This window comes from Chrysochloris asiatica, unplaced genomic scaffold (genome assembly GCF_000296735.1).
Source record: "Chrysochloris asiatica unplaced genomic scaffold, ChrAsi1.0 scaffold00072, whole genome shotgun sequence".
In the NCBI taxonomy this organism is placed as follows: domain Eukaryota; kingdom Metazoa; phylum Chordata; class Mammalia; order Afrosoricida; family Chrysochloridae; genus Chrysochloris; species Chrysochloris asiatica.
The window spans coordinates 934,563-957,881 of record NW_006408590.1 but is presented as its reverse complement, the minus strand read 5'-3'; the positions used below and the strand labels follow the sequence as shown (position 1 = coordinate 957,881).

General features: G+C 41.7%; 1 protein-coding gene across 2 annotated transcripts in view; it reads left to right on the top strand.

Moving 5' to 3' along the window:
• The first annotated feature begins 15,265 nt into the window (after positions 1-15,265).
• Positions 15,266-23,319, top strand: part of BDNF (brain-derived neurotrophic factor) — a 71,429-nt gene continuing 63,375 nt past the window's right edge. Inside the window, exon 1 of one of the 2 annotated variants that reach the window (XM_006864851.1) lies at positions 15,266-15,581. In XM_006864851.1, coding sequence (XP_006864913.1) covers positions 15,579-15,581 — 3 coding nt within the window. In that variant the 5' untranslated portion in view covers positions 15,266-15,578. Of the gene's footprint in view, positions 15,582-16,306; positions 16,621-23,319 lie in introns of those variants that run through there. The other variant, XM_006864852.1, reaches the window with a different exon arrangement.

Genomic DNA, 23,319 nt, shown 5'->3' with positions numbered 1-23,319 from the left:
ACAACAACAACATAAAATGGGGGGGGGGTGGCTATAGAGGCATGAAGTGACTGACTTACAAGTTTTCAAGAGGGAGTTTAGTTTCAGAGTGTTCAGTGGAAGCTAGAATGTCCATTGAGTGGTTTCCATCCTGTCTAGACAGGGCTGGTGAAAGGTGATGGGGATAAGACTCTCATGATTCAGCAGTGAGTAATTGTTATCATCACTGATTGCAATTGTCGCAACTGTAAAGATAAAGGTTTTATAGCAAAAAGGGGGGAGTGATTGATCTTGCAATCTAGAACTGAGGACCCTGGGACCATAAAGGGAGAAGAGCAGGAGCAGAGTGTGGGACCCAACCCAGAGAAGTGGCAATGCCAGAAATGGAGACAGAGATGATGATGTGAAGAGATGGAGCAGCTGGGAACTCTAGACTCATGGAGGGAGAGGGGCTGTGTGCTGGCGGCCGGGGTGGGGGTGGGGCAGGCTTGCAGGGTATGCCCTTTGGTTGTTTGAATAACTGCAGATTCCTGAGTGTTTTGGTGTACATCCAAAAAAAAAACCCAGAGGGAATAGAAGCAAATACTGTTAAATGATGATGCATGGAGCATGGAGAGGATTGTAATCATTGCAGTGAAATGAAATACGATAGGGTGAGTGTAAAACTAATGTTTTGCCATGTAAACTATCACTCAATTCACAATAAAAACTTTAAAAAAAAAAGTCAATGCCTAAGTTACAAAAGTCACAATATTGAGAGGACTAAACATAAGAATGTGGGTCATATCCTGAACAATCTTAGCACACAGTTCCCAATAGACAGAGTGTCATTGCCAGAGTGCTTCTTGGAGGCCAGGATGGCCAGGCTTTGTCTTTCATACTTCGGACATATTGTCAGGAGGGACCAGTTCCTGAAGAAGGATATCATGTTTGTAAGATGAAGGGTAAGAGAAAAAGAGGGAGACCCCCAACGAGATGGATTGGCCAAGTGGCAGCCTCGATGGACTCAAGTGTGGCAACAGTAGTGAGGTTGGTCCAGGATCTGGCAGTGTGCATAGGGTCACTATGAGTCGGTATAGACTCAATGGCACCTAACAACAACAACAACAATCATTTTAACCTGTCCCCAGTGTGGCTATAAGAATTACCTAGAATCTTGATATCTCACACTACTTACCTAAATGGTAAGTTTGCTTTTTCTCCAACCAACTTTACTCTGATTTCTTCAAACATTCCAGAACTCCCTTCTTCATTCTCTATGAACCAATCCATCACCACATCATTTAAATTTCTTTTCAAAATGTATGTCACATTTATCTACATTTCCAAGTCAAAACCACTAACGTCACTCATCTGGCACCTGCAGTAGACTTGGCCTTCATGCCTAAACCCTTCTGATCCATTCTTCATAAAGCAACCAGAATGATCATTTTCAAATGTAAAATGAATCATACAATGGCTTAGTTTTACTGGTTTCCAGAATGTTCTGAAAGGCCTTTCAAGAGCTAATGCTCATGCTTGTTTCTCCAGCCTTGTTCTGTGTCTTTATCTCTCCCTTCACTATCTCCTATCATGTTGCACTCTCCTCAGTACCATACACAATCAAAGTTTTTCCCACCTGTGGTGATTTAAAAATATGTCAGTAAATTATCTAATTTTGTTCTGTTTGAAGGCAATAATTAGTGACTTACTTCTAACAAATAGGATGTGACAGAAATAAAACTATGTGACTTCAGAGGTTAGATTATGGCCATAATAATAATAAATTGAGCTTCTACTTGGCTATTTCTTGAATTGCTTGCTCTGAAAGAAGCCACCTACCATATTGTAAAATACTCAAATGGGAGGTGGAGGGGCCCACTAGGGAGGAATTATTTTAAATACCATTAGGGTTAGCCATGGTGGACAGGTTCCAGCACAGCAACCAGACTAAGACAGACTAGGAAGAAGGAAAGGCAGACCACTTCCGAAAGCTTGGCTACTGAAAATTGTATGAACAGCTGTGTAATATTACCTAAATATAGTGATTGAAGGTGAATCCCTCAGGTTGGAAAGCACTCAAAATACAACTGGGAAAGAGCTGCCTTTTCAAAGTAAAGCTAACTCCTCTTCAAAATAAAGTTAACCGTTTGTGTATCAAAAGATTTTACCAAAAAACTAAAAAGGTAGCCAACAAACTGGGAAAGATTTTTTTTGCAATGACGTATCAGACAATGGAGTAATATCTAAAATGTATAGAAAACCACAATACCTCTACAAGAAAAAGACAAACAGACCAATTAAAAAATGGCCACAGGACATGAACAGACACTTAACCAAAAAAGACATTCAGGCAGCCAACAAACATGAAGAAATGTTCACAATCATTAACCATTATTGTTGTTGTTACGTGCCATTGAGTTGGTACCAACTCACAGTGACATTAAGCACAACAGAATGAAACACTGCCCAATCCTGGGCCAACCTCACTATTGTTGCCACTCTTGAGTCCATCAATGCTGCCACTTTGCCATTCCATCTCACTGGGGGTCTTCCTCTTTTTCTCTGGTATTCCACCTTACCAAACATCATATCCTTCTCCAGCAACTGGTTTCTCCTGACAATATGTCTGACGTATGAGAGATGAAATTTGGCCATCCTGGCCTCCAGGGAGCACTCTGGCTGCACTTCTTCCAACATGGATCTGTTTGTTCTTTTGGTAGTCCATGGCTCATTCAATATTCTCCTCCAACACCATAACTCAAAAGCATCAATTCTTCTATGGTCTTCCTTATTCACTGTCAGTTTTCACATGCATATGATGTTATTGAAAATACCATGGCTTGGGTCAGGTGCACCTTAGTCCTCAAGCTGACATCTTTGCTCTTCAACACTTTAAAAAGATCTTGTGCAGCAGACTTGCCCAATACAATACTTCCTTTGATTTCTTGACTGCTGCTTCCATGATTGTTGATAGTTGATCCAAGAAGATTGAACTCCTTAACAACTTCAATCTTTTCTCCATTGATAAGAATGTTGTTTATTGGTCCAGTGGTAAGGATTTTTGTTTTCTTGACATTGAGAGGTAATCCATACCAAAGGCTGTGCTCTTTGATCTTCATCAGTAAAGGTTTTAAGCCCTCTTCACTTTCAGTAAGCAAGGTTGTTATCATCTGCATATCGCAGGTTGTTAATAAGTCTTCCTCCAATCCTGATGCCACATTTTTTCTTCATAGAACCCAGCTTCTCAGATTATTTGCTCAGCATACAGGTTGAATAAGTATGGTGAAAGAATACAACCTTATCACACACTTTTCTTAATTTTAAAGCATTCAGTGTTCCCATGTTCTGTTTGAACAACGGCCTCTTGGTCCATGTACAGATTCCTCATGAGCACAATTAAGTCTGGAATACTCATACTTTGCAATGTTGTCAATAGCTTGTCATGATACACATAATCAAAAGCCTTTGTGTATTCAATGAAGCACAGGTAAACATTTTTCTGATATTCTCTGCTTTCAGCCAAGATCCATCAGACATCAGTAATGATATCCCTTGTTCCACTAGCCATTGGAGAGATGTAAATCATAACAACAATGAGATATCATTAATAGCAAAGTTCAAAAAAATAAAAACCAGAAAACAACAAAGGCTGGCTAGGGTGTGGAGAGACTGGGGTCACCCTACATTGCTGGTGGAACTTTAAAATGGTTCAACCACTGTGGAAAATGGTGTGGCACTTCCTCAGAAAGTTGGAAACAGAAATACCTTACGACCAATAATCCTTCTACTTGGTATATATCCACAAGAAAAGCCAGGACACAAGTTCATTGCAGCATTACTCACATAATAGTGAAAATGATGGAGGCAGCCTAAATGTCCATCAATGGAAGAGTGGATAAACAAACTTTGGCACATACACATAATGGAATATTATGCAACGTTGAAGAATAACAATGAATTTTCAAAGTACTTCATAACATAGATGAGTCTGGAGGACATTATGCTGAATGAAATAAGTCAATCACAAAAGGACAACTATTGTATGTGACCACTGTTGTAAAAACTCAATAAAAGTTTTTCATACTAAAAGAAACATTCTTTGATGGTGACCAGATGTGGAAGGGAAGGGAGAAGGGAGAGTATCTCATTGGCTAGAGGGTAGACACAAGTTAACTGGGGTGACAGGAGGTTTTCAGACGAATAATAAAGATAAGTGAAGACACAGGAGGTATGCTAGGGCTAAAGGAAACAGAGGTAGATAGTGATATATATACAACAGTGTTCTGTGTGTGGATACATGGACAGAGACACAGGCTGAATGGGAGGGGAGGAAGAATGGGATGTATATACATATACTTATATAGCCCACCAATATATAAGAGTTTGAAGGAGAATATATGTACAAGGGTAACCACAGGGAGGAAGTGGGCAGGACAAATGCTGTTACATGAAGGGAATTGCAATCATTGAAATGAAGCAAAGCATTATTTGTAGAATGTAAAACTGATGATCTTGTCTGTAAATCTTCATTGTTGAAAAAAAAATTTTTTTTTTTTTAAAGAGAGAGAGAAAAAGTAAACTTGACCTTAATGACATGGATGTAGCAAAACTTTCAGACCCTTCATTTGCTGATGAGACAGAACTCAAAATCAGAAGAAACAGCTATAAACCTCTACTCAGAATAAAAATGTGGAATGTACAAAGTATGATTCTATGAAAATTGGAAGTTTTGAAAAAGGAAATGGAATACATAAAAATCAATGACCTAGTCATTGGTGAGTTGAAATTGACAATTGTTGGCTATTTTGAATCTGATAATCATATGGTTTACTATACCAGAAACAACAAACTGAAGAGGAAATGCATCACATTCATGATGAAAAAGAGCATTTCAAGATATATCTTGAAATACAATGCTGTGTGTGATAGGATAATATCCATATGTCTACAAGGAAGAACAGTTAATGCCACTATTATTCAAATTTACACCCCAACCACTAAAGCCATTGATGATGAGATTGAAGAATTTTACCAATTTCTTCAGTCTGAAATTAAACATGCAATCAAGATTCATTGATAATTACTGGTGATTGGATTACAAGAGTTGGAAACAAAGAAGAAGAATCAGTAGTTGAAAAACATGGCATGATGATAGAAATGGTGCTGGAGATCACATAAAAGAATTTTGCAATATCAATAATTTATTCATTGCAAATCCGATTTTTTTAAGTTTTTATTGTGAATTATGTGTTAGTTTACATGGGTGAACATTATCTTTACATTCATCCTATCGTATTTTGTTTCATTGCAAGTTTCACAATCCCCTGCATGCATCATCAAATAATCAAAGAGTATACCCCTCATTCCTGCCCCCAGCCACCAGCACATAGTTCCTCTCCCTCCCTGAGTCCAGAATCCCCAGATGCTCCTTCTGTCAAAGTCATCATCTCTACTTCCATCCCTAGTGTCACTTCCTCCCTGGACAGGGTCTTGCACTTGGCTTTTCTCCCTTGATGATTCCAGGGATCTCTGCTCTTGGACTGCACAATCAGCCACTCCCCTCCTTTTGTTACCAAACATTTACATTTACCTTTCCAACACTCACTGTCAGACCTGATAGCAATCATTCCCTATTGAACCTCAGGAGTCCTTTCCCCCTCACCTTTTATCAGCCCCATCCAGACAGGTTGGAAACAATTCAGTGGAGATTATACCTTTCCCTGTATCCTCTGGAGCTAGGTTCCCTATTGAAAGTTTTTAATCCAGTCACTTCTTGCCTTTGTAATCCCCCCATTATGAGTAGCCAATGTCTATGTTCCCCCTCCCTGTCGACCCTGTGTACCAAGGGGGTGGGAATGATCCTCACTGTATAGATTTGTGCGCTCCTTTGTCATACTGCATCCACAAGCATAGGTCAAGTTCATCCACTTGTAACGGATTATTCTTTATTTTTCCTCTTCTTTCTTCCTCTAGTCGTGTTCTGATCATCCAACCACTGATGCCAGGTCAAATGGGTACTATCTGCAAGTGTGGGAGTTCTTGTGCATCTCCCCTCACTTCATATCAGCTGGATGCTTCACACTCCATTCTAGTCCTCTGAGGCCAGCAAATCCAATTTTAAACAATATAAACAGTGACTATACATATGGATCTCAACAGATAAAATAACAGGAATCAAACTAACTATATCTGTGGGGAGAGGCAATGGAGAAACGCATTATCATTTGTCAAAGAAAGATCAGGAACTGACTGTGGAATGTCATCAATTGCTCATATGCAAGTTCAGGTGGAACCTGAAGAAAATGAAAATAAGACCATGAGAGCCAAACTATGACCTGGAGTGTATCCTATCTGAGTTTAGAAACCATCTCAAGAATAGATTTGATAAGTTAGACACTAATGACTGGAGACCAGAAAAGTTGTGGGATGGCATCAATAACATACATGAAAAAAGCAAATGCTCATTAAAAAGACAGGAAAGAAAGAAGAAGAAGAAAAAAAAAAAAACTAGCAAGATTAATGTCAGAAGAAACTCTGAAATTTACTTTTGAGAAGAGCGAAACTAAAGTAACTTGAAGATATGGTAAAGCCATAGCCTTTGTAACTCCCACCAAATGGTTGTTGCTGTTGTTAAGTGCCATGGACTAGATTCTGACTCACAGTGATCCCGTATAGGGTATTCAAGGAGTGGCTGGTGGGTTTGAACTTCTGACCTTGCAATTAGCTGTCCAGTACTTATCCTACAGTGCCACATAGGAATATATATATATATTCCAGCTCCATATGGTGGTGGTGGTGTGCCTTGGAATTGGTTCCAACTCATAGCGACCATATACAGGGTTTCTGAGGCTGTAAATCTTTAAGGGAGCAGAATGCCTCATCTTTCTCCTGCAGAACGGCTGGTAGTTTCTAACTGCTGACCTTGAAGTTAGCAGCCTGATTCGTAACCACTATGCTACCAGAGCTCCATATAGCAACTCTTATAATAGCAACACTTTTCCTTCTTGGTTTATCCAGAACTACCCACCAAATGGTTGTTGTTGTTAAATTCCATCGAGTCAGTTCTGACTCATAGCAACCTTGTATAGCGTTTCTGAGGAGCAGCTGGTGAGTTTGAACTGCTATCTTTGCAGTTCAAACTGACCTCCCGGTCCAGTGCTTATCCTACAGTGCCGCACTAGGACTCTACACATATAGACACTACTATATGATTATCAGGAGTCCTGGCATGTTGCAACAGGATAATGCACTGGATGGAAAGGTTGAGTTGAACTGCAAGGTTGGTGGTTCAAACCCACCAGCCACTCCTTGGAAACCATATGCAGGGTCACTATGAGTCTAAATTGACTCAATGACACTTGACAACAATAAATATGATTATCAATTCTCTGAGCAAATGAAGATGTTGAGGGCTCACATGTATATGTCACATGCAAAGTTAGGGCAATGTTTTTCTAACATTTTTCAAGATTAATGCAGAAAGCAGAGGAGAACCCTATATATTATAATTGACTATTTCTTTGCTGAACTAATGGGGAAATTGCCATTTTGGAATGAAGAGGAAACAGAAATGTGATTTGTTACAGAAGTAAGAGTTCTTGAGGCTAGGGAATGTTGACTATCAAATGTAGACTATCAAATTCTCCATATACTCTAAGTGCAGAGTTTCTATAGGATTAATAAATGCTCATTTGAAAGTGTTCTAAATGAAGAAAAATATAAAGTCCCTCTTTCCCCCTCATTTTTCATTTCTCACTTATTTCCTAACCTAAATCCAGTGTTTACCCCTTCTTTTGCAACTCATGAAAATTTGCCAATATGAACACTGCTAATTGAGGGCCTTTAGAAAAGCCAGAACCATTCTTCTAGCCTTCATTCCTTGCCAGAATCCTTCTACTCTTGTTTCCATAAGGCACTCTTGTCGCATCCTATTACTTCCACTAGTTTTAGAATGGTATCACCTCAGTGAGGTACCTTCTTTTCTCTCCTTACAAAAGAAAACAGACCTAGTTTCTTTAACCTTTCAGCAGAAGCAAATTCCCAAAATCCCTCTGTCATTCTGGTTGCCTTCTGCTATGCCTTCTCTAGTTCCAAAATATCCTATTTATAGAAAGAAACCCAGAATGAGCTCAGGACTCATAATATGACCTAACCAATCCTCTTTACATGACTAGAATAATTTTCCCTTACTTCTTTTTATTGCAATATATTCAATATATTCCAATGATTCTCTTTTCTTTGTATCCCAAGTATGTGGCAACCATTCACACTGTGGCCATTACTATGAATAATAAAAGATTGATGTCCACTGTGTTCAGGAATTTTCTAGAATTAATGTAGTTCATGTAACTTTAGGGTTAAAGTTAGGAATGTGAACTATTATTACTATTTCAGTTTGGCATTCTTTTCCATTAATAAAGTGACTAGCTTATTTTCAATGAAGCTACAATGCATATGATATCATAGACTAGAAAGTCATGCTTTAATATCTTGCAGTATAATGTGTGGTCCAACCCTATCACCTGGAAACTTCTTGAAAATGCCAAATCTTGGGCCCCACTCCAGACTTATTGACTCAGAATTTGCTTTTTAGCAAGCTTCCCAGGAGATTCATGTGCACATTAAATTATTACAAGCACAGTTTAGTACCTGTGATCAGAAAGATTCCTTCTAAATGTTCTAGGCAAATTAGGTCCCACAATAGATACAGACTATTACTTTTCCTAGTTTTCACTTGTCTTTCCATAATTCTAAGTTATGTGAGTCCATGGGGATTTTCTTTCTCCTTTTATCCAATTCCTAATATGATCTTACATTTAATTAAGTATATTTTCTTGCATGTCTTGACATGACATGTTATTGACCCATCTTAAATATCCTACCAACTTTTTATATTGCCACCCATACTTCCTCTTACTCATCTCTTGTCTATAAGACAGCTTGCAAAGAGTTCTTCAGTTCATCCTCAATGTTCCATGTGGTTTTGCTTCAGTCTCATTATAGGTTGTCTGGTTTTCCTTAAATTGAGTTAAGTGATGACCAGATCTTCTGTCTCATGCTTACTTGTCAGGCTTAGGAACTCATAGAGGTTACTGCAAACTAAATCATGACTGTTCCCAGGATTTCTTTTGCCTGCTTCCTTTTGATGCTCTGAGAGTTTCCTTTTTTATTAAACTAGGTTTGTAGATGGAAGATTCCTTGAGTTCTTTTTAAACATGAGCTCAACTCCAGGCTCTTGGCAATCATCGACTATTCTTGTTTTTCAGAAAGCTTTCCAAATTGTGCATCGTGATTCTTTGCCTCTCCTTCTATTGCCTGTGGAGAACCATTAGAGATCAGGAAGTGACTAAGAGAGCCAATCTTTCTTCCTACCTGGTCAGAATCCCTTCTTATATCATAAACAAAATTCTTTCCCTACCTGTTTTGTTTTGTTTTTGCTTTTTAAGTCTCCAAGACAGCAATTATGTCACCACCTGAATCTTCTCTGTGAGCACTCTATGTTGATTATAGTAAGTTATCCTGAGGTAATTATGGGTGGGGGTGGGGGGTCTGAAGGAAAAAGAGAAGGCACTGTTCACATCATGGCACTAATTAATCAATCACACTTCAGCTTTATCATCTTCACCTGACTCCCTAACGCTTTATGAATTAGATCTTGACCTCTTAGACTCTGAGATCCTTAGGGGTAAGGAATTATTAATACATGGATCACCATCACCTATTAAAGGACCGGACATAGAGTAAATATTGAAGAGAAGGGGAGGAAGAAGGATTAGGAGGAAAGAAAGGAAATAACTATCCAACACAAGAAGAAACAAACGGCGTGACAAGCAACTACATCCAAATATATTTATAGAGCATAACTGGGAGAAGAGATCAGAAGTACTATCTCATCACTGCTGCCTTGATAATTAACAAACACTCTTCAGCTTTATATGGGAAGGAGTAGCCAAACCATCCATTGTTTGACTTGCTGAATTTCTTTTAACAAAATCAATTTTACCTCAAGAGATAATATAAGAATCATTTAATGCTTTAAGAAAAAGGAGCCCTCCTTTATTTCTGATTTTGTGGACTCCTTAGCTATTCCTCTCCCACTAATTCTGAGACTCTTCACATATCTATTCAATGATGTTTTAGTGTCCTTTATTCTTGGTGAAAGGAGCTCTGGTAGCATAGTGGTTACGAATCGGGCTGTGAACCTCAAGGTCAGCAGTTCGAAACTACCAGCTGTTCCGCAGGAAAAAGATGAGGCTTTCTGCTCCCGTAATGATTTATAGCCTCGGAAACCCTGTATGGGGTTGCTATGAATAGGAACTGACTCCACGGCACATAACAACTCTTGATGAAAGGAGACCCGGTGGCATAGTGGGTAATGTGTTCGGCTGCTAACTGCAAGGTCAGCAGTTTGAATCCACTAGCTGCTCCTCAGGAGAAAGATAAGACTATTTGATCCTGTAAAGATTTACAGGAAACCCAATACAGGGTCACTATGAGTTGGAACTAACTCAACAGCACACCACCGCCACCACTCTTAATGAATCTCTTCTTACTATTTTTCCTTAGCCCATATTCATATAGGAACAGGTAAATTACAAGTTTTATAGTTGTGAGTTTAGTAGAAAACAATGCATGAGCATTGAACAGTTCACCTGTAAAGTATACAGTATCATGTTTTGAAAGGAAAAAGCCTTTCCTTCTAGGATGTCTTAAAACATTTTACTTTAAGTTTGACTACATTGTTAGGTAGCATTCCTTAAAGAATAAGATTTGTTTACTGTTCAGTTAGAAATGTTCCTACCATTACTAAAAATGAATAGGGTCAGATCAATCTAAAGAAGTGTGATATTCACATCACAGCTGACAGGGACTGTGTGGAGAAAATGAACTGACTTCAGGAATAAGTGCTCCCAAGATTTAAATTGTGTCTGGTACAGTGCTTGGCATCTATCTTAACAAATGCAACCTTAGTTTAGATTAGACACTGGATTTCTACAGATGGAAGAAAAGTAAAATGTGTAAGTAAGATGGCAATAAGAGGTAAAGCACCAAGAGAAGAGCCTAAGTGGGAAATCAAGAGGGGGGTGTAAATTGATACATATGTATGTGTATGGCACTGTGGGTTAATGCGCTGGACTTCAAGGTTGGTTTCAACTGCAAGATTGGTAGTTCAAGTTCACCAGCTATTCCTAGGAAACCCTATACAGGGTTGCTATGAGTCAGAAACGACTCCACAGCACATAACAACAACAAATATATATATGTATATATATATATATATATATATATATATATATATATATAGTGCCATGGAGTTGTTTCTGACTCATAATGACCTTGCATACGGTTTCTTTATAGGAGCAGAAAGCCTCATCTTTCTCCCAAGGAACAGCTCGTAGTTTCAAGCTGTTGACCTTGAGGTTAGCAGTCTGACTCATAACCACTATGCTACCAGGGTTCCTTATATAGAGAGAGCTAACAAGCTAGATATACATATACATATATGTTGCTGTTGTTACTAAATGCTGTTGAGTCAGTTCCAACTGATAATGACCCTGTATAGAGTTTGTGAGGAGCAGCTATTGGGTTTGAACCACCGGCCTTGTGGTTAGCGGTCCAGTGTTCATACTACAGTGCCAGGAGTATAAATAAATAAATATATATGTGTGTGTGTGTATACACATATGTTGCAGTTGTTGTTATGTGCTGTGGAGTTGGCTCCGACTCATAGCGACCCTGTACAGGGTTTCCAAGGCTGTAAATCTTTACAGGAGCAGAAAGCCTCCTCTGTCTCCCACAGAACAGCTGGTAGTTTCGAACTGCTGACCTTGAGGTTAACAGCCCAGTTCGTAACCACTACGCTACCAGAGCTCCTTGTATACATATATGTATGTGTGTGTATATATATACACATATATATATGTATATATATGTCGATAGATAGATAGATACATACATACATATACACACACACTCCAGCTCTGTATAGCAACTTTTATTGTGAGTGTAGTAATTCTTGTCCTTCTTGGTTCATCTTTTGTAGGTTTTAGTAATGGTTCCAAGAAAGAAGGTGCAATTATCAAAAACATTCCCTGGGAAATATTTTCAGTACAATCATGTGCTGTCTAAATAATAACTTCTAACTAATCAATCCTTTGTTTTCTGAAGCCTTGGGCAATCTAAGCCCGGGTATAAAATATGGCATTAATTTCCAGGATCAAGATCCACAGAAGGGATTATTGATAGTCTTATGCAGACCACAAAATTGCTGACAAAGAAGTCAAATAAATACATTCCATAGAGGAGTCCTGGTGTGGCACTGTAGGATAAACACTGGACTGCTAACCTTGAGGGCAGTGGCTCAACCCCACCTGCTGCTCCATGGAAAGCCAATGCAGGGCCACTGTGAGTTGGAACCAACTCAACAGCACTTAACAATAACATAGGGAAAATTGAGGAATAAATATGATTATATACTCCCTGTACTATTTCAATATTTCAGATCTTCACCTGTTGTTGGCTATCATTGTGTTGGTTCCAACTCATAGAGAGCCTATGTACAAGAGAATGAAACACTGCTTGGTCCTTTGCCATCCTCATAATTGTTACGCTTAAGCCCATTGCCGCTGCCACTATGCCAATTTCACTGGGGGTGGGGAGTGTTTCCTCATCTTCATTGATCCTCCATTTTATCAAACATGATGTCCTTCTCCAAGGACTGGTCCCTTCTGATAACATACCAGAAGTGAACTCCCGTCATCCTGACTTCTAAGGAGCATTCTGGCTGTACTTCCTCCGTCACAGATTTGTTTGTTCTTCTGGCAGTCCATGGTACTTTCAATATTCTCCTCCAATACTGTAACTCAAATGCATCAGTTCTTCAGTAGAGTCACTGAATTAAGCAGGAGACAAAGGCACTGTCTTAAAGCATTGTGGATTGCATTCCCAAGAAATCAGTTTTATCCACAAAGCATGTGCCCCCTAGACTTCTGAAGATGGGCTGTGACAGCTGTCCCAGTCTTAGGGCAGCATCTACTGGCTAACTCACAGATCAACAAAAAGTGGCAGTGTGTGGACACTCTAAGCTGTCCTTTTAGATGGAGGGAACTATTGATTGCACTGTGAACTGTGAGATTGTGTGGCATTCTTTTATGATGATCCATCTCAGACCTCCAGGACCATGGCAGGTCTGGATCTGATCTAAGGTCCAGGAAACATGCCTAGACAGGTACCTTGGTTGGAACCACTCTATAAAGGCATGTACTCAACATTAGGCTTACTGCTAATAATAACACTGCAACACTGTTCACTGGGGACTCCAATGAACAAAAGTCCATACCCAGATTAGGAAATAAAGCCTGCTTTCCATAATGAAGGCATCTTCGTATGGGCGGGGCAGGGGAAAGGGAAATTGAAGTAGTCACTGAATGCTAACATTATATTATTGTTTCTAAATGAAGGTATTTATACATCAGGAAGCGTTGTTGTTAAGTGCTGTCATCAAGTCAGTTCAGACTCATAAGGACTCTGTTCAGGGTGGTGGGTTTGAACCACCGATCTTTTGGTTAGCAGTCCAGTGCTTATCCTACAAGACTACACCAACATTAATGACATTCAAATACGGCACTTTTGAATGGAATCAAGAAACTGAAATTTGGAAAGAACTAGGTGGTCTGACACTTACAGCTATCCACTATCTTCTGCAGCATCTCTTTGCTTTATCCCTGCTATCAATAGCGCCGCGACCAGGGCCTATAAGGCCGCGAGTGGGAACCCCGGTGGAGAGTAAAATTATGGCATCGAAGCCAAAACGACGAAACTTGAAATGCGTCTGGGGACTTCCCAGGACACTCGCGCTCCTCCGAGCGACGGGCATCTCCATAACAACTGGTTCACATTCATCCTCGGTTCCTCAGCTCGGCTGTGTAGGCGCCGACTAGGGGTAGGCTTCAGTGGAAAGGTACCTTGGGTTAGCGACTCCCTAGACTAGTGGATGTTGGCAACGCTTGAGTTATTGCTCCCGGCCTGAAATTTCCGGAGTTTTCCCCAGGTGTCCAGCAGAGAGTGGCGCCCCTCCCCCACCTGCGACTGCCATTGCCTTTCTTTTACACATTGGGGGATGGTTTGTTTATTGTGCTATGTCCCCTTTTTTCTCCAAGTTTATCCTTTTCCTTCTAAGTTACTTTCCGTCAACACGTGACTTCACTTCCCAGCTAGCGCAGCCTCTGGTGGTAACTCGCGGGTGCTAAGCGCGGGGCTTCCTGGGAGAGTCCCCTCTCGGGGTTCACAATTCAGAACTGGCACCCCGCGCACGCGGCTCGGATTCCCCGCCGGGCTCACCACTCTGAAGGTCTTGAAGCCCACAAATGATGCGGAAAGGACTCCGCGGAAGACACATGGTTTGGACGCGAAGCACCGTGCAAGGAGCCGCCTCGGCGTCCCCCTCACCCGCTCCCTCGCCTAGCTTTTACCAGCAGCTCAGCGGTGCGCGGCGCTACTAGCCGACCTGGCTGCGCACCGGGACTGTTAACTCTCATTTGAGAAGCCATAACCCATTAAAGCAAACGCAGTCATAACTTCATTCAACACAGACGCTCGAGAGCTCGGCGTACACGGATTCCTGTGGGCAACTAGTGGCTCGCCCGGGTGCCTCTCGCCTAGTCATCAGTCCCTAAGAGGGAAAGGGAAACTTGCCGAGTCTGATGCGCGCTTCGACGCACGTAGTTGTTCCCAAGGACAAGTCATTTACCCCCTCCCCCATCTTTTCCCCTGCCCAGCCCCCACCCCCTACTTGATCATCACTCACGACCTCATAGACTGGAGACCCTTAGTCATGATGGGGGAGGGGAATACGAAACTTTTCTAAGAAGTTTCCTTTACAACAAGGGAGTCACAGTGAGTTGGTCACGTAAACAGCATGTATAGTCGTCGTCGTTGCCGCCCCCTCGCACCTCCCCCCACCCACCCTGAGCTTATCTGGTATTATTAAAGCGGTAGCCTGCGGGCGCTGATAAGCAACAAGTCCCCCTTCGGTCTTCCCGCTCTAGCCTGAGAAGGCGAAGGTTTTCTTACCTGACAACAGGGAAATCTCCCGTGCCTACTCAGCTTGACAGAGCCCCAGGTGTGAGCTGAGCAGTGGGCTAGGGAGTGGTGTACAGGCTGGATTGTTTTTATGGGGGTACCCTAAAACTCCCACTTTACCAGGGAACTTTCTGTGCCAGGACCCAGTGGCGGGCGTTGGGAGTCAGCCCTAGGAACCACCCGCTGTATAGCAGGGCAGTTGGGCAGTCATTGGTAACCTCTCTCATTCATTAGAATCACGTAAGAACTCAAAAGGAAACGTGTCTCTCGGAGTGAGGGCGTTTGCGTAAATCTATAGGTTTTCAACATCGATGCCAGTTGCTTTGTCTTCTGTAGTCGCCAAGGTGGTTGAGAGTTTAAGCTTGCGGATATTGCAAAGGGTTATTAGATTCATAAGTCACACCAAGTGGTGGGCGATCCACTGAGCAAAGCCGAACTTCTCACATGATGACTTCAAACAAGACACATTACCTTCCAGCATCTGTTGGGGAGACGGGATTTTAAGACTCTTGAGTCTCCAGGACAGCAAAGGCACAATGGTGAGTAGCAATAAACCCTGCATTATAATTGAAAAATCTTGACATGTTGCTTAACAACGGGCATATCTTGGCTCTTCCTAGCACTTCACACGCCAAAGCACAGCAGCTACTCAGGCCAGGGGAATCGGGTTTTTAAACAGTGCAACTTTAATTGGAATCATTTGAGATTTAACATAGCAATGTGGAACTGCGTGGAACAAACTTGGAAATGAAGGGGGGTTACATAGGTTGTTCAAGGCTAATGCTTCTTTTTCAGCCGTCTTAAATTTCATTCTGTGCCTCTAAGTGTATGATGTATGAGCATATTGTATGATTTATATTTGGGCATGTAATTGACATTCGAAAGGGGGAGTACATTGCATCTAAAAACAATAACGCTGTTAGTGATGGGGTTAGGGGGTGGAGTGGGGCTAAGAATGGGGTAGGACTGGAAATTTATGTATGGATGGGGTGGCATTGGTGGGAGAGAAATGTCAGAAGTGTATATCACCGGTAATGAAATGGGTAATCCTCTCATAGAAGAAAAGGGTCTCGTCAACATGTGATCAACTATTAACAGGATGGCTTTGCCAAAGACATCCGCACGTGACAAAACGTAAGGAAGTGGAAGAAACCGTCTAGAGCAGTATCAAGTGTCACTTAATTAGAGATTTGTTAGCCTTTTTCTCCTGGCGCGCTGGGTGTAATTGCGAGCGAGCTGGAATCCGTTCAGCACCTTGGACAGAGCCAATGGACTTGTCCGAGGTAGTGGTACCCTAGCTAGCGGTCTCGGCCCCGCAGTACAGTCTGCCCCGTATCGCCCATAAAAAGCGTCTTTTCTGAGGTTCGGCTCACACTGAGATCAGATTTTAGAGCGGAGCGTTTGGAAAACGAGCCCCAGTTTGGTCCCCTCATTGAGCTCACTGAAGTTGGCTTCCTAGCGGTGTAGGCTGGAATAGACTCTTGGCAAGCTCCGGGTTGGTATACTGGGTTAACTTTGGGAAATGCAAATGTTTATCTCCCGGATCTAACCACCGGGGTGGTGTAAGCCGCAAAGAAGGTAAGCACCGGGGCGGGGACCCCAGTGTCCCCAATTCTTGAGCGGTTTTGGTACTTGATCTACCGGAAAGGACGTGTGGTGAACGGAAAAAGGCAGTGGGAGAGTGTGGGAGGGGGTGTTTCTTGGTATTTGTCCAGTTTGAATTACCCCCTAGGGTAAATCGAGAGGGGGCTGGGGAGTAAGAAACAAGAAAGAAAGAAAGAAATGCTCTGTCTTCTAGCCTATATAATGAGTTTAGTTAACTTGGACCTGCAAATGTCTGATTCAAATGTAAGATTTCTCTGCCTTTTTCTCCTCTTACCTCCCTTTTTTCTGTTCCCTTTGCCGGTGTGTGTGTGTGTGTGTGTGTGCGCGCGCGCGCGCGCGCGCGTACAGTAGATTCATTACTAATTATGAAGCGTTTGCACAATAATAGATATCCTAAAATATGATTTAGTACCATTTAGAATCAGGCGATGAAGGTAGCGTGCGGTGAAGAAAGGGAGGTGGAGGAAAGGGAAGGAGGTAACATTAAATCTCCAACACAAAATGAATCAAGGTAATTTCAGCTCTTCTAGTGAAGATTCATTCTGTGTCCCTCCCTCCCGCTCTTTCCCCCTCCCTCTCTCCTTCCCGCCCCCCCCCCTTCTACCCCGCCCCCTCCTCCTTCTCCCATCCCTCCCTCATTCTATCTCTTCCTTTCCGTCGCCCTCGCGCCTCACTGGATATTTCTTTCTGGGTTTTTCTTTCTTTCTTTCCTCCCTCCTTGTGAGTTTTAGACACAGGTTTAGAAGGCTCCCGCTTTCTCAGGGAAAGGGGAGCAGCTGGGACCGCGCTCCATTCCCCCGCCGGGCCGGATGCTTCACTGAGCCCAGGTCCGAATCCGTAGGGGTAACTCAGGGAAAGGGGGGGCCTCCGCTTGGGAAGAGAAGACCCTTCCCGGACCGAAGATCTTGGGAGCGGGCCAGGGGAGGGGGCCTGGGCGCCTGGAGGCAGAGAAACAAGCAGAAAGAACACTGTGGAGCTTCGCGCCGCGGCTGGACAGAACCTCTAATCAGCTGGGCGCGCAGACGGCCCAGCGGCCCGGAGGTTGCGCCGGGAGGCGCGAGTTGAGGGCAGCAGGGTAGCTGCCGGGCGGCCGCCGCCGCCCGAGTGGGCTGAGGTGAGGCAGGGAGGTCGAAGTGACTCCCAGCCGCCCAGTCTTCCGTTCCAACTCCCCCGCCTCCGCCTCCGCCCCCGGGGGACCCTGAGCGGCCAGAGCGCGACAGTGTTATCCTCCTTCCTCTCCTCGAAGAGCTCAGGGACTTACGCGCCCTTTTATGGGGCCCACCAACCTCTCCACATTTCTACAACCCTCACCTCATCCCTACCCGGACCCTTTGTTCCGGTCGCCAAGCCACGCCGGGTGACAGTTTTCGCCCTAGGGCTTGAGCGTTCTGGACTCTTAATTAAAAAGCAAGAGCTCGGGGTGGGTGGGGGAGCAGAGGGGAAATCTATTACGGAAACTCAAAACTCGACTGCTGTAGGAAAGGAAAGAATCCTAACCCTGCTAAGGTGGAAAGGAGAGATTCATAAGCAACGCCAGGATATTGTGAAAATGTAGAAGGGGAAAACCAAAAAAAAAAAAAAAAACCAGACACTAGGATCAGATGACAGTGATAGGCTGCTTAGCACACAAAGGGAGCAAGCTTTACGGAGCGAGCCCCGCAGCGAAAGGGGCACAGACTGTTCTAAGATCCAGCCGTTTTCTCAGTCAAAGCTACGTGAAGGGAGGGGCAGGGAGGGGAGCGTGGCGGGAGGGGCTGGGCTTGGGGGCGGGGGGATTTCTGATCAGTCTGATGCAATTCCAAGCGTGCTGCAAAGGAACTCCAAGGCGTCCGCATCACCATTGCCACCCACCCTTCCCAGATGGTGCTGTTTTAAATACGGATCTGCAGGGCTGAACGCAGAACCGGGAGATTTATTGCAAAAACCCAGGGGGAGGGGTGAAGAACGGGGAATAGAAGAGCAGAATTTAAAGGTGCAATGCTCGCCTCTCAATCTAGTGGCAACCGGTCGGAATCCCCCACCCCCACCTCCCATTTCTGTCTGCCTGTCTCTAGATTCTAATTCTCCAAGGAAGAGGTGTAAATATTGTGACATTTTGAGGCGGCTTGATGGATGAGGAAAAAAATAATCTGTCACTCGAAATTGCAGTTCCCTCTCCCCGCGCCATATCCTGCTAGCAGATACTCGCTGCTGCCTAATACAGTTGCTAGGGCTTCAAATGGATGCATCGTTAGGGGAATATTATCCTTTTAGTCGAATTGCCAATTTATCTGACAGTTGAACCGAGAAAATTGTAGATTTCGCGTCTCTGGAAAACAAGGAGGGAAATAGCTTAACAGTCTAATTCCAGTAACCTCGAGATCTTTAACAATTTAAATAAACCTCAAAAGTGTCACGTCATCCTTAGAGCGAGATACACGCACATATCCTTGATTTATGAGCTGAAAGGGTTTTGTCTAAAGCAGCAGAGCAAGTGAATGTCACTTTAAGAATGGTGCACCTGAGTTCACTGTTTAGGTATATTTACATAGAACTCCCCAGCTAGAAGGCTAGACATTTCACTTGTCCTGTTGGTGGTAGAACTAAGTTGAAGAGGAGAAGGAACAGAGAAACAGAATATTTTTAAATCTTAAAATATTAACAGTAACCTAGCCTACTTGTGTACCCCCTGGTCTTGCATATTAATACTTCTGTGTGAAATTTTAGCTTGGTCTAGCTCCCCTAATGGAATATTTTAGTATTGATTCAGATAAAAACATGCTTCCTGCTAGTAGCTTTTCCAGTGTCATTTGTAGTAAGACCTACAACACAGCAATTTTTGGAGGATAGGAGAGAAGATCTGTGAAAGAACTTTGCAATGGAAAGCAGATGCTCATGAATGGACACTATCATTATGATAGTCTCTTCTTATGCTGCCTTTTCACTTGATTGAACCAGAGTACTATTTATTTTAAAACTTCATCCAGTTCATACAGCCAAGGCAATGCATTTGGAATTTTAAAAAGCAAATTATTTGTTGTCTTATAAAATATTTGTCAGTTGCCTATTGCAAATTCTAAAGAAGGCCTTAAAAAGATCTAGAAACAATATACATAAGCTTACTCATTTGCTAGATTCTTACCCTATCAACTCTCTGATCTAAATTGTTAACAAGAAGAGAAACCGATCAATTTAGTTTCTTTCCTTTTTTGGCCTGTCCTCTAGGAGAAGCTTTAGTAAGAAACAACATCCGAAATCAGGCAGTGAGAAAGGAAAGACAAGGGTATGTACAACCACAAAATAGTTCATCAGCTACAAAGAAACAACAAATAGAAATGAGGAAAGTCAGCACTAAGGCATGACATATAAAGGGTTTTCATTTTTAATTCAGTGATCTTGGGACCAGGCTCCAACTTGTTCAAATAACCATTTATTTGATCATATTGCTTACAATCTGTCAGTTAAAATGAAGTCTAGATGAACATATTTTTCATTAAATATACTTCTATTAAAGACCAGTAAAGCTAACCTTTGTTTTTAATTAGGACAAACTGATCTAATTATTTAAATTCATTAGAATTTGAACTGATACCATCTGATTTAAACACTGTGGTTAAAACTAAATTTGTTCTGAAAGCACTGACTTGCCAGAATACATCTATTTTTGTAGTTTTCTTTTCACTCTATGGGTAATTTAGTGAGTTGCCTGTTTTAATTTTACAACTGCTACCTCAGAAGGAATTTAAATTATCTTTCTTTGGCTAGTGATCTGTTACTGCTCTGTGTGTGTCTGTGTATGAGTGTGTGTACCCCTATGTGTGCTTTCTAGTGGGAATTTAAATTCATATGCCATAATTCATGTAAACAACATTAATCTTTAGTGAGAGTTTACCATTATTAAGTGTTATGGAAAGGTGGGAAGGTATCTTTAAGGGGAGAAAGATTAAATTCCTAAGCAATAAAATAAAAAAAAGAAAAGAAAATGTTCTCCCCCTTTTGGCTTAGGAGTTACCATATATCAAATATATAAAATATTTCTTCTTTTGCTCTGTAAGTTAAAACTATTGCTTAAACACATGTCTCCTGAGACAACTTAAAAGAAACACATACATGTTCCATTTAGAATGTTGTTAAGTTCTGCCAAGTCAGTTCTGACTCATATAACCACATAGCAGCTCTGAATAGGGTTTCTGAGAAGCAGCTGGTAGGCTTGAACCACCGACCTTGTGGTTAATTTATCCTGTTGCTGTTGTCATTAGGTACCATTGAGTAGGTTCCAACTCAGCAATCTTATGCACAACAGAATGAAGCAGAATCTTTGTTGTGCTTGAACCCATTGCTGCTGCCACAGTGCCAATCCATCCCATTAGGGATTTTTCTTTTTTTCACTGACCTTCAACTTTACCAAGCATGATGCCCTTCTCCAGGGACTGGTCCCTCATGATAATACGTCTGAAGTATGAGAGAGCAGTCTACCCACCTTGGCTTCAAAGAAACATTCAGGCTATACTTCTTTCAACATAGATTTTTAAAATTCTTCTAGCAGTTCGTGGTTCTTTCAATATTATTTCCCAGCACCATAACTCAAATGTATCAATTCTACGGTCTTCCTTATTAACATTCATACACATCACCATAACAGGACTCCATATAGAATGTTGTTATTGTTAAGTGCTGTCAAATTGCTTCTGACTCATAGTGACCTTGTATAGGGCTTCCGAGGAGTGGATGAAGAAGTCCTATAAAGCATTCTGCTATAGGGAAGACTTTGTATTTCACTACTGACAGTACCTTTTAGTGCTGGTGTGGTGCTGTGGGTTAATGCACTGGACTGCAAGGTTGGTTTGAACCACAAGGTCAGTGGTTCAAGCTCACCAGCCACTCCTTGGAGAGTTGGAACCAATTTGGTATGTATATAGTGCTTTGAAAGCTCTTGAATGACTTTCTTATTTGATATCAGTAATCATCAATCATCTTTTACAGATGAGGAAACTAAGGCTTAGAATAGTGCAAGACTACATTGCTAGTAAGAGATAAAGATGACCCCAGATTTATTTAAGGCCTGTGTTTATGACTCTCTAATCTCACCAGTGCATTTGAGTGGGTTGTGGGCTTAATTTCCTCCTATCTGATTTGTTAATTAAGACAAAACAAAAAGTTGCCTACACATAGTTTTCAAAACTCTACAAGTCTACAGTAAAGTTATAACTAGCCTATTACCTTCCCTTCCTGTCATTCTTTCGCTGTCCAATAGTTGGAAGCTCAAATAAGGCCGCTGACATAGTATTTAAGGCAGTTGCTAATTCCTAAGGAAAGAAACCAGGGCTTCAAGCAGTTTCATTGGGGTTCACCCCAATGCCTTACCCTACCCCCACCAACACCCCATGACCCCATGCATTCTCAAATTCACACTTCCAGTCCAGATACACTGCATCAAAATCTATATTTTATCAAGATCTCCTATAGATCTATGAGATCACCTAGGAATCTTGTTAAACTATAGATTCTAGACTTTAAACTATGTTGTTGTTGTTGTTAAGTGCCGTCGAGTCGGTTCCGACCCATAGCGACCCTGTACAGGGTTTCCGAGGGTGTAAATCTTTACGGGAGTAGAAAGCCTCATCTTTCTCCCGCGGAGCGGCTGGTAGTTTCGAACCGCTGACCTTAAGGTTCGCAGCCCGATTCGTAACCACTACGCTACCAGAGCTATAGATTGAGTCAAAAAGTGAGTCCGTTTGAAACCCAGAGACAGGGAATAGGAAAAGCCCAAACCAAGAAGTATATAGTACTTTTACTTGTGACTCATAGAATCTGAGGATTGGAAAGGATCTCAGAGGTCACATGGCCCAGTCCCTATCTGATGCATGAATTCATGATGGCTTGTTTTCTTTCTAACCCTCTGGAATTTCATCTCAGTCCTGGATGCCTAGTCGCTTGCTTATCTTGGTAGATATTCTGATACTAATGGGGATCATGAGCTTGGCTGCCATTTCCCACTTTGCCCAAGAGGTATACTTTCTATAGAGACTCCAACATTTATAATTTTATTCTAGAACTATTCATTGATGACCTATTTTATGCTGGGACTTTGTTGGGCTCTGGAAGTTCAACAATAAACAAGATTAAGCAGTCCCTATTTTGGTGGTGTTTGTAGCCTAGATATAAAGACTGGTCCCTTCATTTGCCTTGATCCCTAAAATAGACGAATTCCTCAGTACTTATCCTTTTAAAGAGAGGACAGTGAACCAAATTAAAAGCTTGAATTCAAGTTTTTTTAAATTCAAGTTTTGCTCCCTGCTAGCTGTTAGGAACTAGAAAAGTCCATCAATACCTCTCAATCTCTACTTCTTAGATTGTTTAAAAGCTCATTTGGATAATCCAAACAATGTATTGGACTCACGATAGTAGAAATCTAGGTGAATCTATTATTTTATGAGAAAGGATGACTTGAAAAGATTTAATCTGAATAATGATTTCAAACTTCTGCAGGTTATTTATTTTAAAGGAGGGTGGGGAAGATGATGAGAGAACCACTATCAAATTAAAGGCTAATTTTCTTTAAGCAATAAGTTCTAATTTTTCAAATCATTTTCTTTTAAAATCAAAGATATTACATCCTGAAATTGTCAGGACTTCCTAAATAATGTATTATATGCACATGATAATAGATAATTAGTAGGACCAACTAGGAGA